The sequence below is a fragment of the Scyliorhinus torazame genome, chromosome 28, assembly GCF_047496885.1.
Source record: "Scyliorhinus torazame isolate Kashiwa2021f chromosome 28, sScyTor2.1, whole genome shotgun sequence".
In the NCBI taxonomy this organism is placed as follows: Eukaryota; Metazoa; Chordata; class Chondrichthyes; order Carcharhiniformes; family Scyliorhinidae; genus Scyliorhinus; species Scyliorhinus torazame.
Genome location: NC_092734.1, coordinates 15,331,274 through 15,349,256, shown reverse-complemented (window position 1 = coordinate 15,349,256; position 17,983 = coordinate 15,331,274). Strand labels below are relative to the sequence as shown.

General features: G+C 49.6%; 1 protein-coding gene across 2 annotated transcripts; it reads left to right on the top strand.

Moving 5' to 3' along the window:
* The first annotated feature begins 919 nt into the window (after positions 1–919).
* On the top strand, positions 920–11,392 carry LOC140403543 (peptidyl-prolyl cis-trans isomerase-like). Of its 2 annotated transcripts, none has more exons than XM_072491533.1 (6): positions 920–1,068; positions 9,127–9,157; positions 9,244–9,332; positions 9,428–9,524; positions 11,064–11,139; positions 11,216–11,392. In XM_072491533.1, the coding sequence occupies exons 1-6, from the start codon at positions 991–993 to the stop codon at positions 11,346–11,348; spliced, it is 504 nt and encodes a 167-aa protein (XP_072347634.1). In that variant the 5' UTR covers positions 920–990; the 3' UTR covers positions 11,349–11,392. The 2 variants fall into 2 exon arrangements, with proteins under 2 accessions (XP_072347634.1, XP_072347633.1); XM_072491532.1 differs by lacking the exon at positions 920–1,068 and adding an exon at positions 4,803–5,028.
* The last annotated feature ends 6,591 nt before the right edge of the window (positions 11,393–17,983 follow it).

Here is a 17,983-nt window from a genome sequence, read left to right as displayed (position 1 = left end):
TGAAGGCTTCCGTCGCATCTCCACCCGGCCCAACCGAAGTCGCCGCCGCCGCGGCGTGCCCGGGCTCTCCGCCGAGGTCCATCCCGGAGCCTCGCGCCCACTACCGAGGGCTGACTGCCTCGGGCCGGTTTCACCACGGCCTGGCTGCTCTCTCTCGCGCGCGCTTAGTCTTTAATAGAGCCATAGGTTTTGGGAAGCGCTCTTCGCGGAGCCTGGTAAACAAGGTCGGTGGCTTGGAGGGCGGGTGCCCTCCCCCGGGACCGTGGCACAGTGACAATAACAAGAGGCTTGTTTACACGGCAAGCGGAAAAACAACAACACCCCGCAGCCGGCACCCAGCTGTGCCCCGCCACCATCTGCCATGGGCCGGCCTCCCCTGTTAAACACTGAGAAGACCAAAGTCAGCAGGGCGGAGGGGCCGAATGGCCGGGTTCTCTTGCTCTGTGCCCCAGGGAGGTTGTTGTTGACATTGGGCTGCACATTGTGCCCCACCCTCATCGTGAGGGGCAAATAACGGTCGCTCTGGCCACGCCCTCAGAAATAACGGTCGCTCTGGCCACGCCCTCAGAAATAACGGTCGCTCTGGCCACGCCCTCAGAAATAACGGTCGCTCTGGCCACGCCCTGCTTGCCAACCGAAGGCGTTGAGGAGCAGGAGGCCAGGCCCTGCCCCCCTCATGGCGGCTGACAGCCAATAAGGTTGAAGCACACGTGGCCCGTGCTCCGCCCCCTCGCTGGCTGGCAGCCAATGGAGTTGAGGGACAGGTAACCGAGCCCGGCCCCCTTGACGGCTGACAGCCAATGGGGTTGAAGCACATGTTGCCCGGGCCCCGCCCTCTCGCTGGCTGCCAGCCAATGGAGTTGAGGGGCATGTGGCCGGGCCCCGCCCCCTCGCTGGCTGTCAGCCAATGGAGTAATGGGGCAGGTTGCCGGGCCCCGCCTTTCCCCTCACACCGGCGCCGGGTGTTGGGCAGATCGCTGCCGCCTCGCCATGGCCACCAGTGAGAAGCCACGAGTTTACCTGGACATCGCCTCTCGCGGCAACACGCTGGGCCGCGTCGTTATTGAGGTGAGTGCGGCGGGATGGCTCTGGACCACCCGCCTCCCCTACCCCCAATCCCCCCGGGGAGGGAGGGGGTGGTGGCAGGAGCGGCAAGCGAGCTGGTCGCCCCCCCCCTTAACATCAACCCCCCCCCCCCTTAACATCAACCCCCCCCCCCTTAACATCAACCCCCCCTCCCCGTAACATCAACCCCCCCCTCCCCGTAACATCAACCCCCCTCCCCCTAACATCACCCCCCCCCCTAACATCAACCCCCCCTCCCCCTAACATCAACCCCCCTCCCCCTAACATCAACCCCCCCTCCGTAACATCAACCCCCCCCTTAACATCAACCCCCCCTCCCCTTAACATCAACCCCCCCTCCCCTTAACATCAACCCCCCTCCCCTTAACATCAACCCCCCTCCCCTTAACATCAACCCCCCTCCCCTTAACATCAACCCCCCCCCTTAACATCAACCCCCTCCCCTTAACATCAACCCCCCCTCCCCTTAACATCAACCCCCTCCCCTTAACATCAACCCCCTCCCCTTAACATCAACCCCCCTCCCCTTAACATCAACCCCCCTCCCCTTAACATCAACCCCCCTCCCCTTAACATCTACCCCCCCCGTAACATCAACCCGCCCTCCCCTTAACATCAACCCCCCTCCACTTAACATTAACCCCCCCTCCCCTTAACATCAACCCCCCTCCCCTTAACATCAACCCCCCCTCCCCCTAACATCAACCCCCCTCCCCTTAACATCAACCCCCCCCGTAACATCAACCCCCCCTCCCCTTAACATCAACCCCCCCTCCCATTAACATCAACCCCCCCTCCCCTTAACATCAACCCCCCTCCCCTTAACATCAACCCCCCCTCCCCCTAACATCAACCCCCCCTCCCCTTAACATCAACCCCCCCCGTAACATCAACCCCCCCTCCCCTTAACATCAACCCCCCCCCTCCCCTTAACATCAACCCCCCCTCCCCTTAACATCAACCCCCCTCCCCTTAACATCAACCCCCCTCCCCTTAACATCTACCCCCCCCGTAACATCAACCCGCCCTCCCCTTAACATCAACCCCCCCAACATCAACCCCCCTCCACTTAACATTAACCCCCCCTCCCCTTAACATCAACCCCCCTCCCCTTAACATCAACCCCCCCTCCCCCTAACATCAACCCCCCCCGTAACAGCAACCCCCCCTCCCATTAACATCAACCCCCCTCCCCTTAACATCAACCCCCCCTCCCCCCTAACATCAACCCCCCTCCCCTTAACATCAACCCCCCCCCTTACATCAACCCCCCCCTCCCATTAACATCAACCCCCCTCCCCTTAACATCAACCCCCCCTCCCCTTAACATCAACCCCCCTCCCCTTAACATCAACCCCCCCTCCCCTTAACATCAACCCCCCTCCCTTAACATCAACCCCCCTCCCCTTAACATCTACCCCACCCCCCCGTAACATCAACCCGCCCTCCCCTTAACATCAACCCCCCCCTAACATCAACCCCCCTCCACTTAACATCAACCCCCCTCCCCTTAACATCAACCCCCCCTCCCCCTAACATCAACCCCCCTCCCCTTAACATCAACCCCCTCCGTAACATCAACCCCCCCTCCCCTTAACATCAACCCCCCTCCCATTAACATCAACCCCCCCTCCCCTTAACATCAACCCCCCTCCCCTTAACATCAACCCCCCTCCCCCTAACATCAACCCCCCCTCCCCTTAACATCAACCCCCCCGTAACATCAACCCCCCCTCCCCTTAACATCAACCCCCCGTCCCATCCCCCTTAACATCAACCCCCCCTCCCATTAACATCAACCCCCCCTCCCCATAACATCAACACCCCCTCCCCTTAACATCAACACCCCCTCCCATTAACATCAACCCCCCCTCCCCTTAACATCAACCCCCCTCCCCTTAACATCAACCCCCCTCCCCTTAACATCAACCCCCCTCCCCTTAACATCAACCCCCCCTCCCCTTAACATCAACCCCCCCTCCCCTTAACATCAACCCCCCCTCCCTTAACATCACCCCCCCTCCCCTAACATCACCCCCCCTCCCCCTAACATCAACCCCCCTCCCCTTAACATCAACCCCCCTCCCCTTAACATCAACCCCCCTCCCCCTAACATCAACCCCCCTCCCCCTAACATCAACCCCCCCGCCCCTTAACATCAACCCCCCTCCCCTTAACATCAACCCCCCCCTCCCCTAACATCAACCCCCCTCCCCTTAACATCAACCCCCCTCCCCTTAACATCAACCCCCCCCTTAACATCAACCCCCCTCCCATTAACATCAACCCCCCCTCCCCTTAACATCAACCCCCCTCCCCTTAACATCAACCCCCCTCCCATTAACATCAACCCCCCTCCCATTACATCAACCCCCCTCCCCTTAACATCAACCCCCCTCCCCTTAACATCAACCCCCCTCCCCTTAACATCAACCCCCCTCCCATTAACATCAACCCCCCCTCCCTTAACATCAACCCCCCATCTCGAACTCTCCATCCCCAGTCCCGCCATCACTTGATTCCCCATCTCATCCCTGGCCTCCCACATCCCCATCTGCCTCATTCCTGACCTCCCCCTATCCTGGGCTGATTTCCCCAACCCCCGATCTCACCTCATCCCTGATTCCCCCATCCTTACCTTCCTCATCCCCAATCTCCCCAGCTACCCCTATCCTCCATCCCGGTCTCCCTAGCTCACATCCCCCATCCCCCGATCTCCCCCATCCCCAATGTCCTCCATCTACCCTTATCCTCCATCCCAATCTCTCCTATCTCTGATCCCCCATCCCGATTCCTTCCATCCCTGATACTCCCCGATTCCCCTATCTCCCCCATCCCTGATCTCTCTCTTTACCAATCTCCCCCCATCCCCCCCATCCCCGATTGCCCCCTAGCTCGATCTCCCTCATCCCCAATCCCTCCATTCCTGATCTGCCCCATCCCCAATCTCCCCATCCCCAATCTCCCCCCATCCCCAATCTCCCCATCCCCAATCTCCCCCATCCCCAATCTCCCCCATCCCCAATCTCCCCCATCCCCAATCTCCCCCCATCCCCAATCTCTCCCCATCCCCAATCTCTCCCCATCCCCAATCTCCCCCCATCCCCAATCTCCCCCCATCCCCAATCTCCCCCCATCCCCAATCTCCCCCCATCCCCAATCTCTCCCCCCATCCCCAATCTCTCCCCCCATCCCCAATCTCTCCCCATCCCCAATCTCCCCCCATCCCCAATCTCTCCCCATCCCCAATCTCTCCCCATCCCCAATCTCCCCCATCCCCAATCTCCCTCCATCCCCAATCTCCCTCCATCCCCAATCTCCCCCCATCCCCAATCTCCCCCCATCCCCAATCTCTCCCCCCATCCCCAATCTCTCCCCCCATCCCCAATCTCCCCCCATCCCCAATCTCTCCCCATCCCCAATCTCTCCCCATCCCCAATCTCCCCATCCCCAATCTCTCCCCATCCCCAATCTCTCCCCATCCCCCATCTCTCCTTCCTCGATGTCCCCATCCCCGATCCCGCCGCTTTGCCACGCATTTATCGATGGCGCCGCAACCTTCAGCGAGGCAGTGAGGAGATGAACCAAATCAGCCGGAGCTCTGCCCCTTTCGGTTCCGGGGAGGTAGCTTCCGCCCCGCTCTCTGATTGCCAACATGCCGCGCTTCCTCCCCTTCCGGTCCCGGAGAGGCGGCTTCCGCCCCTCTCACTGATTGACAGCTGCCTCCCCGGGCGCGTGCGCAGCTGACAGCTCCCCCTCGGTGCCATGATGCCCGCTGCCCGCTATCTCCCGCATTGGTGCAAAGGCGCCAGTGCCCTGTGCAGGCAGCAGCTGGCGACTGCCAAGGGACCGCGATGGTGCAGCTCGAAGGCCGACCGCAATCCCCGGGTTTTCCTGGACGTTTCTGCGGGCGGCGAACCCCAGGGCCGGATCGTGATGGAGGTGAGTCTGGCTCCTGGGCTTTGCGCTCTCGGAGCAGTTTCAAGACTCACTCCTGTTTTGCACAAATGCACTCGCCAAAGGGAGGGGACAACTTTTATACAACTACTCCTTTAATTTGTTGAGGAAATGGGGTAAAAGCAAATCATGGCTCTGAATTTGTGGTCAGCGGTGGGGCAAAGTGAATTTCTGCTCTATTGCCCTTTAATCATAGAATTTACAGAGCAGAAGGAGGCCATTCGGCCCATCGAGTCTGCACCGGCTCTTGGAAAGAGCACCCTACCCAAGGTCAACACCTCCACCCTATCCCCATAACCCAGTAACCCCACCCAACACTAAGGGCAATTTTGGACACTAAGGGCAATTTATCATGGCCAATCCACCTAACCTGCACATCTTTGGACTGTGGGAGGAAACCGGAGCACCCGGAGGAAACCCATGCACACACGGGGAGGATGTGCAGACTCCGCACAGACAGTGATCCAAGCTGGAATCGAACCTGGGACCCGGGAGCTGTGAAGCAATTGTGCTAACCACAATGCTGCCGTGCTGCCCGTAATGTGATGGTATTGCAATTGCTGGCAACAGTCATGCTTCACTGAGTATTCACTGCATGGAGAACACTGGGGCTCTCTCTCTTTCCCCCCCCCCCCCAAGAAACAAAAATGCGTTAAAAATAAATCACTGTTACAGTAATTTGTAGGTTGAGCAAAGTCTATTTCAAATACCACAGTGGGAAAGCAAAAGTTCTCACTCATTTCATGATTGTGGGCTCTGGTGGTGACAGTCCGCAGGTTGAGGACTGTCCCTCTGAGCCTACTCAGGTGTCTTGGTTGTAAAATTTCAGAGAGGCAATGACCACGATTCTGATAACTTCCATTGCAATTTCTGGGGTGTTGTCGTGAATGTCAGAAATAGGTATATATTATATTTTGTTGCAGTAATATTTTTTAAAAACTGGATGAGATGCATACAGTATGCATGCTAAAACTGTGATTTTAAGGGTTCATAAAAGTGAGATAATTGATTTTAAACATTTAACTGTTTAAAGATCGATGTCTAATTGTTTTGATTTTGGGTGATATTGTATTTGTTGTATTATGGGACCAATCAACAAAATAGAAGAACAGCAATTAGCGGAGGGATAAATTAAAAGGGGCCGCACCTAAAAGGAGCACAGCCCAAAAAGAATAAAGAGGAACAGTAACTTAACATCAAATCAAAATGTGAAAACGGAGGCGATAAAACAATCCAACCCCTGCGGTGCGCACCGAGCATGGAAGTGGGGTGTAGATAATTTGTGGGATGGTACTTAGTCCTCGATAAACAGATGATGGGAAGTCTTAATGGGAGGAGACCGAAGAATGCCTTCTGATGTAATTAAGGGCAGAGCTAGGTCTGTGTCTAGTTTGCATTGTGCTAGAGGATTTTATTCTGACAAAACAGGGCTTCAGCTGGCTCCTGAAAGGTTCTCTCCAAAGTCTTTGCACAGAAAAAAGCAAGGAAACCTGATTGTTAACTTTATTTATAAGTGGTCTTTGAACTATATTGGCTTCCTTAGAGCAGCACGGTGGCACACTGCTGCCTCACAATGTCAAGGACCTGGGTTCAATTCTGGCCTTAAGACCATAAGACATAGGAGTGGAAGTAAGGCCATTCGGCCCATCGAGTCCACTCCACCATTCAATCATGGCTGATTTCAACTCCATTTACCTGCTCTCTCTCCATAGCCCTTAATTCCTTGAGAAATCAAGAATCTATCAATTTCTGTCTTAAAGACACTCAACGTCCCGGCCTCCACCGCCCTCTGTGGCAATGAATTCCACAGACCCACCACTCTCTGGCTGAAGAAATTTCTCCTCATCTCTGTTCGAAAGTGACTCCCTTTTATTCTAAGGCTGTGCCCCCGGGTCCTAGTCTCCCCTGCTAATGGAAACAACTTCCCTACGTCCACCCTATCTAAGCCATTCATTATCTTGTAAGTTTCTATTAGATCTCCCCTCAACCTCCTAAACTCCAATGAATATAATCCCAGGCTCCTCAGACGTTCATCGTATGTTAGGCCTACCATTCCTGGGATCACCCGTGTGAATCTCCGCTGGACCCGCTCCAGTGCCAGTATGTCCTTCCTGAGGTGTGGGGCCCAAAATTGCTCACAGTATTTGGGTGACTGTCTGCGGGTTTCCTCCCACAGTCCAAAGATTTGCAGGTTGGATGGATTGGCCATTCTAAATTGCCCACAGATGTGCAGGTTAAGTGGGGTGCGGGGATAGGGCGAGTTAAGTAGGGTGCTCTTTCTGAGGGCTAATGCAGACTCGATGAGCCAAATGGCCTCCTGCACTGTTGAAATTCTATGGAATATATATAGTTGCAGGTGTAGGGAGTAAGTTAAAGTTTTTCCTTTTTATTTAAGAACAGTAAAGCTATTACTCTGTTGCTAATGTGATGAATTCTTTGTTTAAATTATAGCTTGTTTTAACAAAGATACCTATTGGTCAGTATTATCGCTCTTGTGGCCAAGTATCCTTTCTTCGCAGTTTTCCAAATTGCAAATTGTTAGGTTCTTGCCCGGCATCCGAACACTACGCCAAATCCAATGAAACCTATCTGGATCCACTTGACGGTGAATCAATTAATTTGGGGAAAACCACAGCAAGAATGGCGATCAATTGGTCGGATGGAAAATTTAGAGCATAGGAAGAGTTCATTGTGTTTAAAATAAACAATCCGGTCTAATCCAACTTTCTGGCTCTTGGTCCATAACCCTGTAGATTGCAAATGCACATTGGTCATCACTAAATACTACAGCTGCTGAAAACATCTACTATTTCAGGTTAAGAGAAACATTTACCCTTTCAGGTGAGGTTGCTGATCTTTTCTTGCCACCATTCATCTAGTTTGTCTTCTCCCATCCTGTTGCATGATGCAATTAAGTTATTGTCTAATAGGTGATCAATCTATTGTTAGTTAGTCTACAATATGCTGGAGGGCAGACTCCAATGATGGAAAGCTTTAGGGCAACAAGGTTTGTGCAATTCAATTTCACTGCTTTTTGCCTTGTTTGAAGGCCAACAATTCTTTGAGATGAAGCTTGGGAAACATTTGTACCCATTGCCCCACCCCGCCCCCAAGTGTTTTGAAATGGCCAAAGTTAGTCACGCATTTTGATTCAAGGTCGGCTTTTTTTTTTTGCTTAATTCTTCAATACTTGTCACAGAAGGCTGCTGCATGCAGACTCGTGATGCACGTATTTTACACTTTTTGTAAGTTCAGTTTAGGACTGTGCTTGTTACTGCGTGTAGGGACCAATAGAGAATAGGGCAAGTGTTTCCCCCGTGCAGAGTGATTTGAGAGCAGTGAGTGTACTATGTTTACTGTGCACAGTAATTTCCAAAGGAATAATGATCTTTCCCTGCATGGCGACAAAAGGTCTGGAGACAGTGAAATGATAGAAGTGAGGGACTGTAGCACTCTTTTTATGGACAAGTTAATTTGGATTGACTGGCCTTCCTCATTCACAAAGTGACTAAAGCATGTGATTGAACTGGTGACATTCTTCATACAGAATTGGGTAGTTGGTATGTAGCAGGGATTTATTTGGACACCACATAAATGAGGCACTGGTTGATTGAATGGCACATTTTCAATGATGCATTAGGCGAAGAGGTATGGTGGGTATCATTAGTTTACAGGTGAAGTTGACTCCCAAGTTTACAAATGCGCCAGTGGGTAAAGACTCAAAAATAAGTGTGGGGGAGTGGGATTACAGAACTACTTATTCCCACTGAGCTGAATGATGGGTTTCTATTGACCAGCTAGTACTCTTTCTAAAATGAGTGTTTTCCAGACTCAATATTTGCAGGAGACCACAGGACTACGTTGAGATTTGCAAGTTGAAAAATCTTGGGCAGGTACTAATCAGGTGTGGTCACATAATTATATCCTATTTCGAGCGATTACAATTAGTCTGTATGAAACTTGTTCTTGTGTACTTGAAGGATTTTAAAAGATTTCTCCATGCAATGTGGGAAAAGTGACCAGCTGTTTTTAAAATATTATTATGCATGAATACTGATGTTGTGCATGGCTTTTGTCTTTCAGCTCAGGGCTGATGTGGTCCCAAAAACTGCAGGTAAGTCCCAGAAGCTAACTGTGCTGAGATGAGGAAATTCTCTGTTATTAAAAGGTGAGCTCTTAATCTGAATGACTTTGTTGCAGAAAATTTCCGTGCCTTGTGCACTGGTGAGAAGGGGTTTGGTTACAAGGGCTCGATATTCCACAGAATCATTCCTGATTTCATGTGCCAGGTAAATGAGCAATGTTATTTTGTATCTAGTTGGGAATATCTCTTCACCTGTTTGAGTAAATGACTACATTACCTGTTCAACTTTAAATTGTTCAGGGTGGTGACTTCACCAAGCACGATGGCACTGGTGGGAAGTCGATCTACGGTGAAAAGTTTAAGGATGAGAATTTCAAGCTGGAGCACACAGGGGCTGGTAGGTGTTTTCATGGTTGGGGTGGGAACGAAGTAGTTTGAAGTTGAGTTTATTGGGGAATATGGTGGTCAGATGCATGAAGCGGTCGATTTTAAAGACCGGGAAAATGGCTTCAAATGGCTGTGATGTTCAGTGTGGGAGGGCTGCTCTGCATGACCAATTGTGTGGTTCGGCTTGTTGAAGAGTATCTGAGGAGGTGCAGTTTGGAGCTGTCACATAAGATTATATGTTCATAAGATATAGGAGCAGAATTAGGCCATTTGGCCCATCGAGTGCCCCGCCATTCAATCATGAGTGATCTCATCATGTCCTTAACTCCACCGTTCTGCCCGTTCTTCATAACCATTCAACCCATTACTAATTCAAAATCTCTCTTAAGTCCTCAAATTTACTCTCTCCAAGCACACCGCGCTCTGGGATAATGAATTCCACAGATTCACAACTCTTTGGGAGAAGTAGTTTCTCCTCAACTCCATATTAAATTTACTGCCTCTTATCTTAAGATTATGACCTCTCGTTCTAGAATGTCCCAATCCGCTCATTGTCTACTTTATCCATACCGTTTATCACCTTATATACCTCAATTTAATCTCCCCTCATTCTTCTCGTATACTGCACCTTGTCCATAGAATACTGACAGTGTAGGAGGCGACAATTCAGCCCATCTAGTCTGCACCAACTCTCCCCCAAGTGTCATTTTATGAACAGTTTTATGAGTTAAATTATTTTCAGTTTTGAGCTGTATTTGCTACAATTTTATGAATAATGGAAGCGACTCATGTCCGCAGGGCCACAGATTTATTATAGGATTTTTGCACTGGAGTTTTGTAATAGGAAGCCACTTCAGTGCCAACCTTGCATAGGTAAACTGGGCCCCACCAATAGGACACTCAGCTGTGGATCTCCTTAGCCAGGTATGCACCAGGTCTGCACTGGGCAAAGCAGTGAATTCAAGACCAAAGCAGCTATTATGTATCTTCCTATCAAAACTGAGCCTATAATCTTGTCAGTCAAGCAGAGGAATATAGGAGAAGGCATGTGAACAAGTTTAAAGTTGTGTATTGAGTTCAAAAGCTACATTTCTATCCATTTTTAAATCTGCTTGCAAACCTGACCTTGCTGACCTTCAGTCATATTTCCTTATTAATTCCTCTTAACAGGGTCGGACACAATGCAGGAGTTCTTTCCTCTCCCAAGTCCTTAATGTGCATTTTAACATTTTGCTATGTTTTGGGACTGGGGCCAATTTAGCTCACTTAGCTGAACAGTTGGCTTGTGATGCAGAACAAGGCCAGCAACGCGGGTTCATTTCCCATACCAGCTGAGGTTATTCGTGAATAACTTTTCAATCTTATCCTTTACCTGAGGTGTTGTGATTCTCCGGTTAAACCACCACCAGTCAGCTCTCCCCCTCAAAGGGGAAAGCAGCCTACGGTCACCTGGGGCTATGATAACTTTGGGACAATACATAATGCAAGTTATGCAGGCAAGGAAGCTGAATACATTTTGGAAATAATTCTTGTCATCTTGCTCTTACAGGTATCTTGTCCATGGCCAATGCTGGACCAAATACAAATGGCTCCCAGTTCTTTATCTGCACTGCACACACTCCATGGTAATTGTATGGTGACTTACTACTTAATTAATTATGAAAGATGTTCTGGATACTAATATTTTGTTCAATCTTGCAGGTTAAATGGAAAGCATGTTGTATTTGGTAAGGTCGTAGAAGGCTACGAAGTGGTGAAGAAGATGGAGAAATTGGGCAGCGGTGAAGGCAAAACTAATAGTACTATTAGCATCATTAATTGTGGGCAGATGTGAATGTAATTCTGATTAAATATAACTTGATTGATTCCAATTCCAAATTTGCTTTGTATTATTGCTTTACCACCTATCCTCCCAATTCAGTTCAACTGAAGTGCTGAAACTGGTAGACAGCATTCTCTCTCCAGGTTCTTGAAATTAATTTTCAGGCTATGGGTGTCACCAGCTGTTGTGACTTTTTCCTTCTGTCTTTTCTATGGCTCTGTTCCAATTATGGCACTCAGTGAATTTGCCCTTCTTTCTATGTTGTCTATGTCCTAATGCTTAGAGTCGGCAGGTATCAAATGATACCACCATAAGTTTCAACCGGCTATCGATCAAAGAGCCAAACACCAGTTAGTTAGTTCATGGTCAAGGGTACTTTATTTACACACAATTAGTCATGCAACATAAACACTACTAGTTAACTACACCTATCGACTAAGACAACCTGTACTTAACTTCGGGCACCCTGCTTAGGTCAGAGAAACAGTGGCCGCTGTTCGATACTGGATCTATCGAGTCCGAAGGAGTAACTGCTGCTGAGCTGGACTCATCGGTCTGGCAGCGAGCGTTGAACTTGGACTCGCTTCTGGCGTTGCTGCACTTGGAGATGGCCGTGACCGGGGTACCAGGACCAAGAGAGAGCGAACATATGGCGAACTCTTCTTCTTATACTTGGGGGTTTTCGCGCTCTTTTGGGCGGTCCTCCGGTTTGGGCCCCACTAATTGGGTGATCCCTGATCACTCCGATTCCTAACCAATAAATGGGCGGGGATCTGGATGGCTGGGTGTGTCCCAAGCGGTCACTGACCCCGTTGTTTGCGTTTCCCTTGAACAGGGAGTGGCACCGAAATGTCTGAGATTGTCCCAGCTGCTCGAGCACCAGTCCTTTGTTTTGGTCAAGATGGGCCATCAAATGCTAATCGGCCCCATTAAAATGCTAATTGGACGGAGTTTCGATACCGCCTGAACTTCTTGCTTACAAATATGCATTTCAGGCTCTGAGACTGCCTGAGTCTTGGCTTGTCCATTTTACCCGCTAAGCTTTGTGAGTTTCTCTGTACCTAGTTGGAAGTGGCCATCCCAGATGGCACACAGCAATGCCTCAACCTTTTGCAGTTGTTGTGGTCACGATGCTTGCATGTTACTTGAACAGGGCATTCGGAATTTTCACCCTGCAGCAATGAAGGGACTGCAACATATTTCCAAGTCAGGATGGTACCTAACCCAAGTTTACCAGTGGCGCCCAAAGCTAAGCAGCATGGGAAAGTGTGCAGTATGGGTGCCGGTTTAGCTCAATGTCTAGATAGCTGGTTTAGCCAACAGCGCACTTTCAAAACCCGTACCGGCTGAAGTTATTCATGAAAGCCGCACCTTTTCGACCTTGCACCTCACTGAGGTGTGGTGATCCGCTGGTTAAATCACCACCAGTCAGCTCTCCCCTCAAGGGAAAACCAGTCTGTGGTCAACTGGGACTATGGCAACTTGACTTTACTGGGGAATATATTCCCATTAAAAATGCATCGTTCCTTGTGGTTTTAGTATTGGCAACACAAAAAGATTTAACTTCAGAAGGCTAGTAGTAGACCGGGAGATGTGATTGTCTCCGCGAAAGATCACGTATGACTTGTTTTTATAAAATTAGAGTACCCAATTCTTTTTTTCCATTTAAGAGGCAATTTTGTGGGCCATTCGCCTACAGTTTTTAGGTTGTGGGGGTGAAACCCACACAGACAGGGAGAATGTGCAAACTCCACATGGACAGTGACCTGGGGCCAGGATCGATATCAAGGCCTTGGCACCGTGGGGCAGCAGTGCTAACCATCGCGACACCGTGCTGCCCTTCCATGTATGACTTTTCGTGATCTTGGCTTGATTGATTAATCCTACATGGACAGTGCCTCGCCATTGCATGCACAATGCATTCTGTTCAGCAGTAAGACTGACAACGCCCAATCTGCATTTTCTTTCCTGAATGGTAGAACATTACTTTGGGAGAGGAAAACTCCTCACCTGAAACTGATGCCAGAGCTCCAGCACCTTGGGCCCGTTAACTGACCTTCATAGGTAAGATTTTGACAGTGAAATTATTCAATTGGAGCCTGGTAGCTGTTCCTGTTGTGTATGCATGCACTTTCCACTTTCTAGTTGCTGGATTGCAAGCAAGAACCTAAAACCTGTAGGAATTGTTTGTTTCCCTTCTGCTTCACCAGCATACCAATATCTGTTGTGATGCTGGAATAATCTAATTTCTTCTGTATTGCATCCTGGAGATGTATTTTACATGTGGAGAAAATCAACAACTGTGAATGATAATGAAATTGCGGCATTTTAGAGACCCCACAAACGACTGAGAACTTGGCTAATAAATGTACAAAGATCATACCTCACTGTGGGATTAGCACTGATGAAAAGATTACCACCAGGTGGCAGAAAAGTCCAGATCATCAGTTGCACCAGCAGCTCTGAGGTCTTGGAATCATTCTGGAATTCCTATTTGGAAGTAAAGTAAAATAGCCTAATTGAACCCACCCCCTAAACCGCTGAAAACATTTTCAATAAGTTAGTCCTCCAAGATTGTCTTGTCTCCCAAATGCACATAACGTAGAATCCTATTAAGGGGCTTGATAGGATAGATGTAGGGCGGATGTTTACCCCCCCTTGCTGGAGAATCTAGAACACGGTCGCAATCTCAATAAGGGAACAACCATTTAGGACTGAGATGGGAAATCAGACAATCTTTGGATTTCCGTGTTCCAGAGAACTGTAAAATACTCAGCGAGAAAGAATGGCACATCCATCAGTTTGACAATGCAGTTCGTTAACCTGGGGAATTGGATATAATATTCGCATGGCCTCTTCTCTTAATGCATGTTGGAGCACGTGGGCTTCCATGCCCCTGACCTGTTGTGCCCAGCTGGAAGTGGAGTCTGCAGAACTCTGGCACACAGGGTAAGAATGCTTATGTTTACTGCTGAAGAACTTTGCAGATTTGTTATTAAATTCAGATCAGCTGCTAATTTATTGTGTCGTATGCCTGATTATTTTTTTAAATACTCATTGGATTACATAGAACATAGAAAATACAGCACAGAACAGGCCCTTCGGCCCACGATGTTGTGCCGAACCTTTGTCCTAGATTAATCATAGATTATAATTGGTTTTAACTCAGAAGTGTGGATCGGAGCCCAACCGCAAGTCCGTGATATGCACATGGGACTGCATGTTGTAATTAACACTATGACCACGTAAGTTATCTTATTGCCTGTCTGAATATCAGAGCTCAGGTGACCCTGATTGCAAGGATCATGAGATCTAATTAATCTTGTGTGCATGTAATAGATCCCATTGGAAGAGCAGATGGGTTATCCCTGGTTTCCAAGCCAGTGCTTATTTCTCAAACAGCACAAAATAGATGATGATCTGCATTTTCTCCATTTGCTCTTGTAGTAACCTAAAATGGCTGATTCCCTATTAATTTGGCCAAAACCCGATTTAAAATGGCTAACCAAAAAGGCTGATGGGAAAAGCAGCCAACAGGACACAAACGGACAGCTGCAGACAGAATAGCGTATTCGGCTCTGGGGAAGTCGGCCCAGATCGATACTCAAGACTATTAGCAGCACATCAACCCAGACATCTGCAGTTTAATCGGCTATCCCCGGGAACAATTGCAACATATTAGCAATTGAATGCCGGGCCAGACCTGTCGGCGCCTGCAGTGGCCGAAACAAAGACAGGTGAACGACCACCCCCCCCCCCCCCCCCCCGATCGAGGAACCGCCCCATTATTGGAGCATATCAAACCCAGTGATTGGGAACAAGTCCAATCACTTGGGACTCAGGGTCAAGGGCCGCCCCGAGAGGTGGGAAGCCCCTGGGCCCTATAAAGTGAGGGGCCAAGTTCAGATCTCTCTCTCCCTTCTTCTGCTCGCGACCTTCGCAAGATCATTGACCAGAAACTCTAAGTTTGACTCCAGCGATCGCTACCCGATAAAGACTCCTAGCCATCGACCCGTATCAGCCTTTTGAATCCCACGGGCCAGATCCGATTCGATAAGCCATTCGTTTCCCTGGCCTGGTGGGCCCTTCCTAAAGTTAAGTATTGGCCAGTAGTGGTAGGTTTCGATATAGATAGTAGGATTATTGTGACAAATCCCAAATTTCTTTACCCGTCAGTCTGGCCTCAATAAAAATCGAGATGGATTTGCAGGTACATCATTAGTTATTTTATTTGGATTGCAAGTCTGATTCATCTCAGAGAGGCATAAGACACATCCAGTCTCCTACACCCCGGAAAGCGAATGAACAAAGAGACAAAGGGATCTCTGCAAATCAATTCAAATGGTATCAAGTTTCACATACACGATTCCCATAGGTCATCCTATACCCCTCCTGACCTAGTCAGACATTCTGATTGGCTCACTTCCAATCCCTTCCTCTGGCCCCTATTACCCAGCATCCTTTTCTCCTCCTTTGGTGGACACACCTCCTCCTTGCTTTGCCATGCGGTCTGAAATCCTTTGTCTGTGAACTCACCAGAATGAGACTGGCCTATCTCTACATTACAGTAACTAATATCTCTAAAGTAACTATTTTATATCACATTCATCAATTGTGTAAGCATTAATTGTTGTATATAATAAATGACCGTTGATTTCAATCTTACTAAGCGGTGTGCTGACTTATTAATCATAACCCGAGCTTGAACCACGTGGCGGTATCAGAAAGATACCTGGCGACTCGTGAGCAACGGTGACATAAGCAGAGGTAATAAAACTTAAGAAAGATACAGAGAAGCAGGTGGAGACGCTACAGAAGCAATGTAGTGATCTCAAGGCAGCCTTGAGAGCGCTCCACGCTGCAACCACGGAACAAAGGCAGAGTACCTTAGACCATGCAAAGTGCCGAAAGCAAATTGCAGACCTGCAATCAATGCTTTCTGTCCAAAAGGGATTCCAAGACACCTTTGGGGAAAGTTTAGAACAGGAAGACGGCCCTGATTGGGAAGAACTGCAAGAGACAGTGCAGAGATATGTTCAGGGAACATGTGCGCAGGGAAAGCCCCAAAGAACGAGAGCACCCCCACCCCCCACACAGCAGGTAATACAGGCTCCCATGAACCCTGTAACAACCCACCGCACCGCCACAGCAGACGAGACGGAAGTCTTATATTCCACCCCCTCACAGTGACCCAATTACAGGACGCGTGTGCTAAAATCACACCGTTCCTCCCCGCTTCAGACCCACACCATTTCTTTGCCACCGTCAAACACCAGGCGACCATGTACGGTCTGGATGAGAAAGAGCAAGTAAAGCTCACGATCCTCAGCTTAGACCCATCGGTCGCAGCAGCCCTCCCCGACCCACAGAATGTAGGAGGAGGCACCCTTGCAGAAATGCATACCGCGATCCTGGATGCGATCGGGTATAACCGGGGCGACCCCGTAGACGGTCTAAATAAGCGCAGACAGAAAAAGTCTGAACACCCCACAGCATTCGCAGGACGCTTGTGGATTCACTTTGAAGCCGTTTTCGGAAATGTAGACCGTGCCCATTTGTCCGCAGACAATATGGCCAAATGGACCCGCACCCTTATCTCCCATGCCACGGAAGCAGGACAGAATGCCTGTAATATTTATGACCCCTCGGAGGAGGCTCATAATGAGAAGTGGGTGGTCAAAAGATTGTCCCGCGTTTGGGAACAAGCGGCTCACAGTAAACCCACAGCTAGAACCCCTGAGGAAAAACAAGCCGCCGCAGACGTGCAGGCAGTAAGAACCACTCTTCACAACCCCGCCTGGGTAAACGAGGGAAAGAGCAGCCCCCCAGCAAAACCGCAAGAATGTTACAATTGTGGACAATTGGGACATTTTGCTAAAGAATGCAATGGCCCTAAAAAGCCACAGAGAGCCCAACAGACAGGCACTATCAATAAGAAAAAAACAGAACCCATACATAGCGTTAGCGCCCAGTCCGATCAGACAGACTTGATCGGAACGGACTGACGGTGTACAGGCTCCCCCAGCTGGGTCTGCGATACCCTTTGGGATAGGTCAGGACGACCCGTAGTCGCAGCAAAGGTTAGGGGACAGCCGATCGAGCTTCTCTGGGCCACAGGAGGGTCCCGCACAACATTAAATTCCTCCACCCTTGGTATGGACACGTGGCCCACCACAGCCTCTATCACCCTCAGCGGCTTCACAGGCCACTCACAACAGGGACATATCACAACCCCTGTACCCATCCAAATCGGAACCATTAATACAAAACAACCCGTAGTGTTAGTCGACCTGCCCCCAACAGCAGAGCACATTTTGGGGATCGACTTCATGAATTCTCATCACCTCTCTTTCGATCCAGTCAACCAGTGTGTCTGGAAGATGGCGAAATCCGCTAGAGCCCCCGCAACGCTCAATATAGGGGATTATATGAACAAAATTAACGCAGTAGGCGAGTTTTGGTTCAACCCCACCACACTCAGCACGGACCGACAGGTTGGGGCAGTCCTGCAAAAAAAAGGGCATCATTCGTGACCCACAAACACGGATGACCGGTTCCGTACAAATAACAGGACCGGACCCTAGATCCCGAAAGCAGTACGGATTCCCCCAAGAAGCAGAGGGAGAAATCCTAAAGGTTATAGAAAG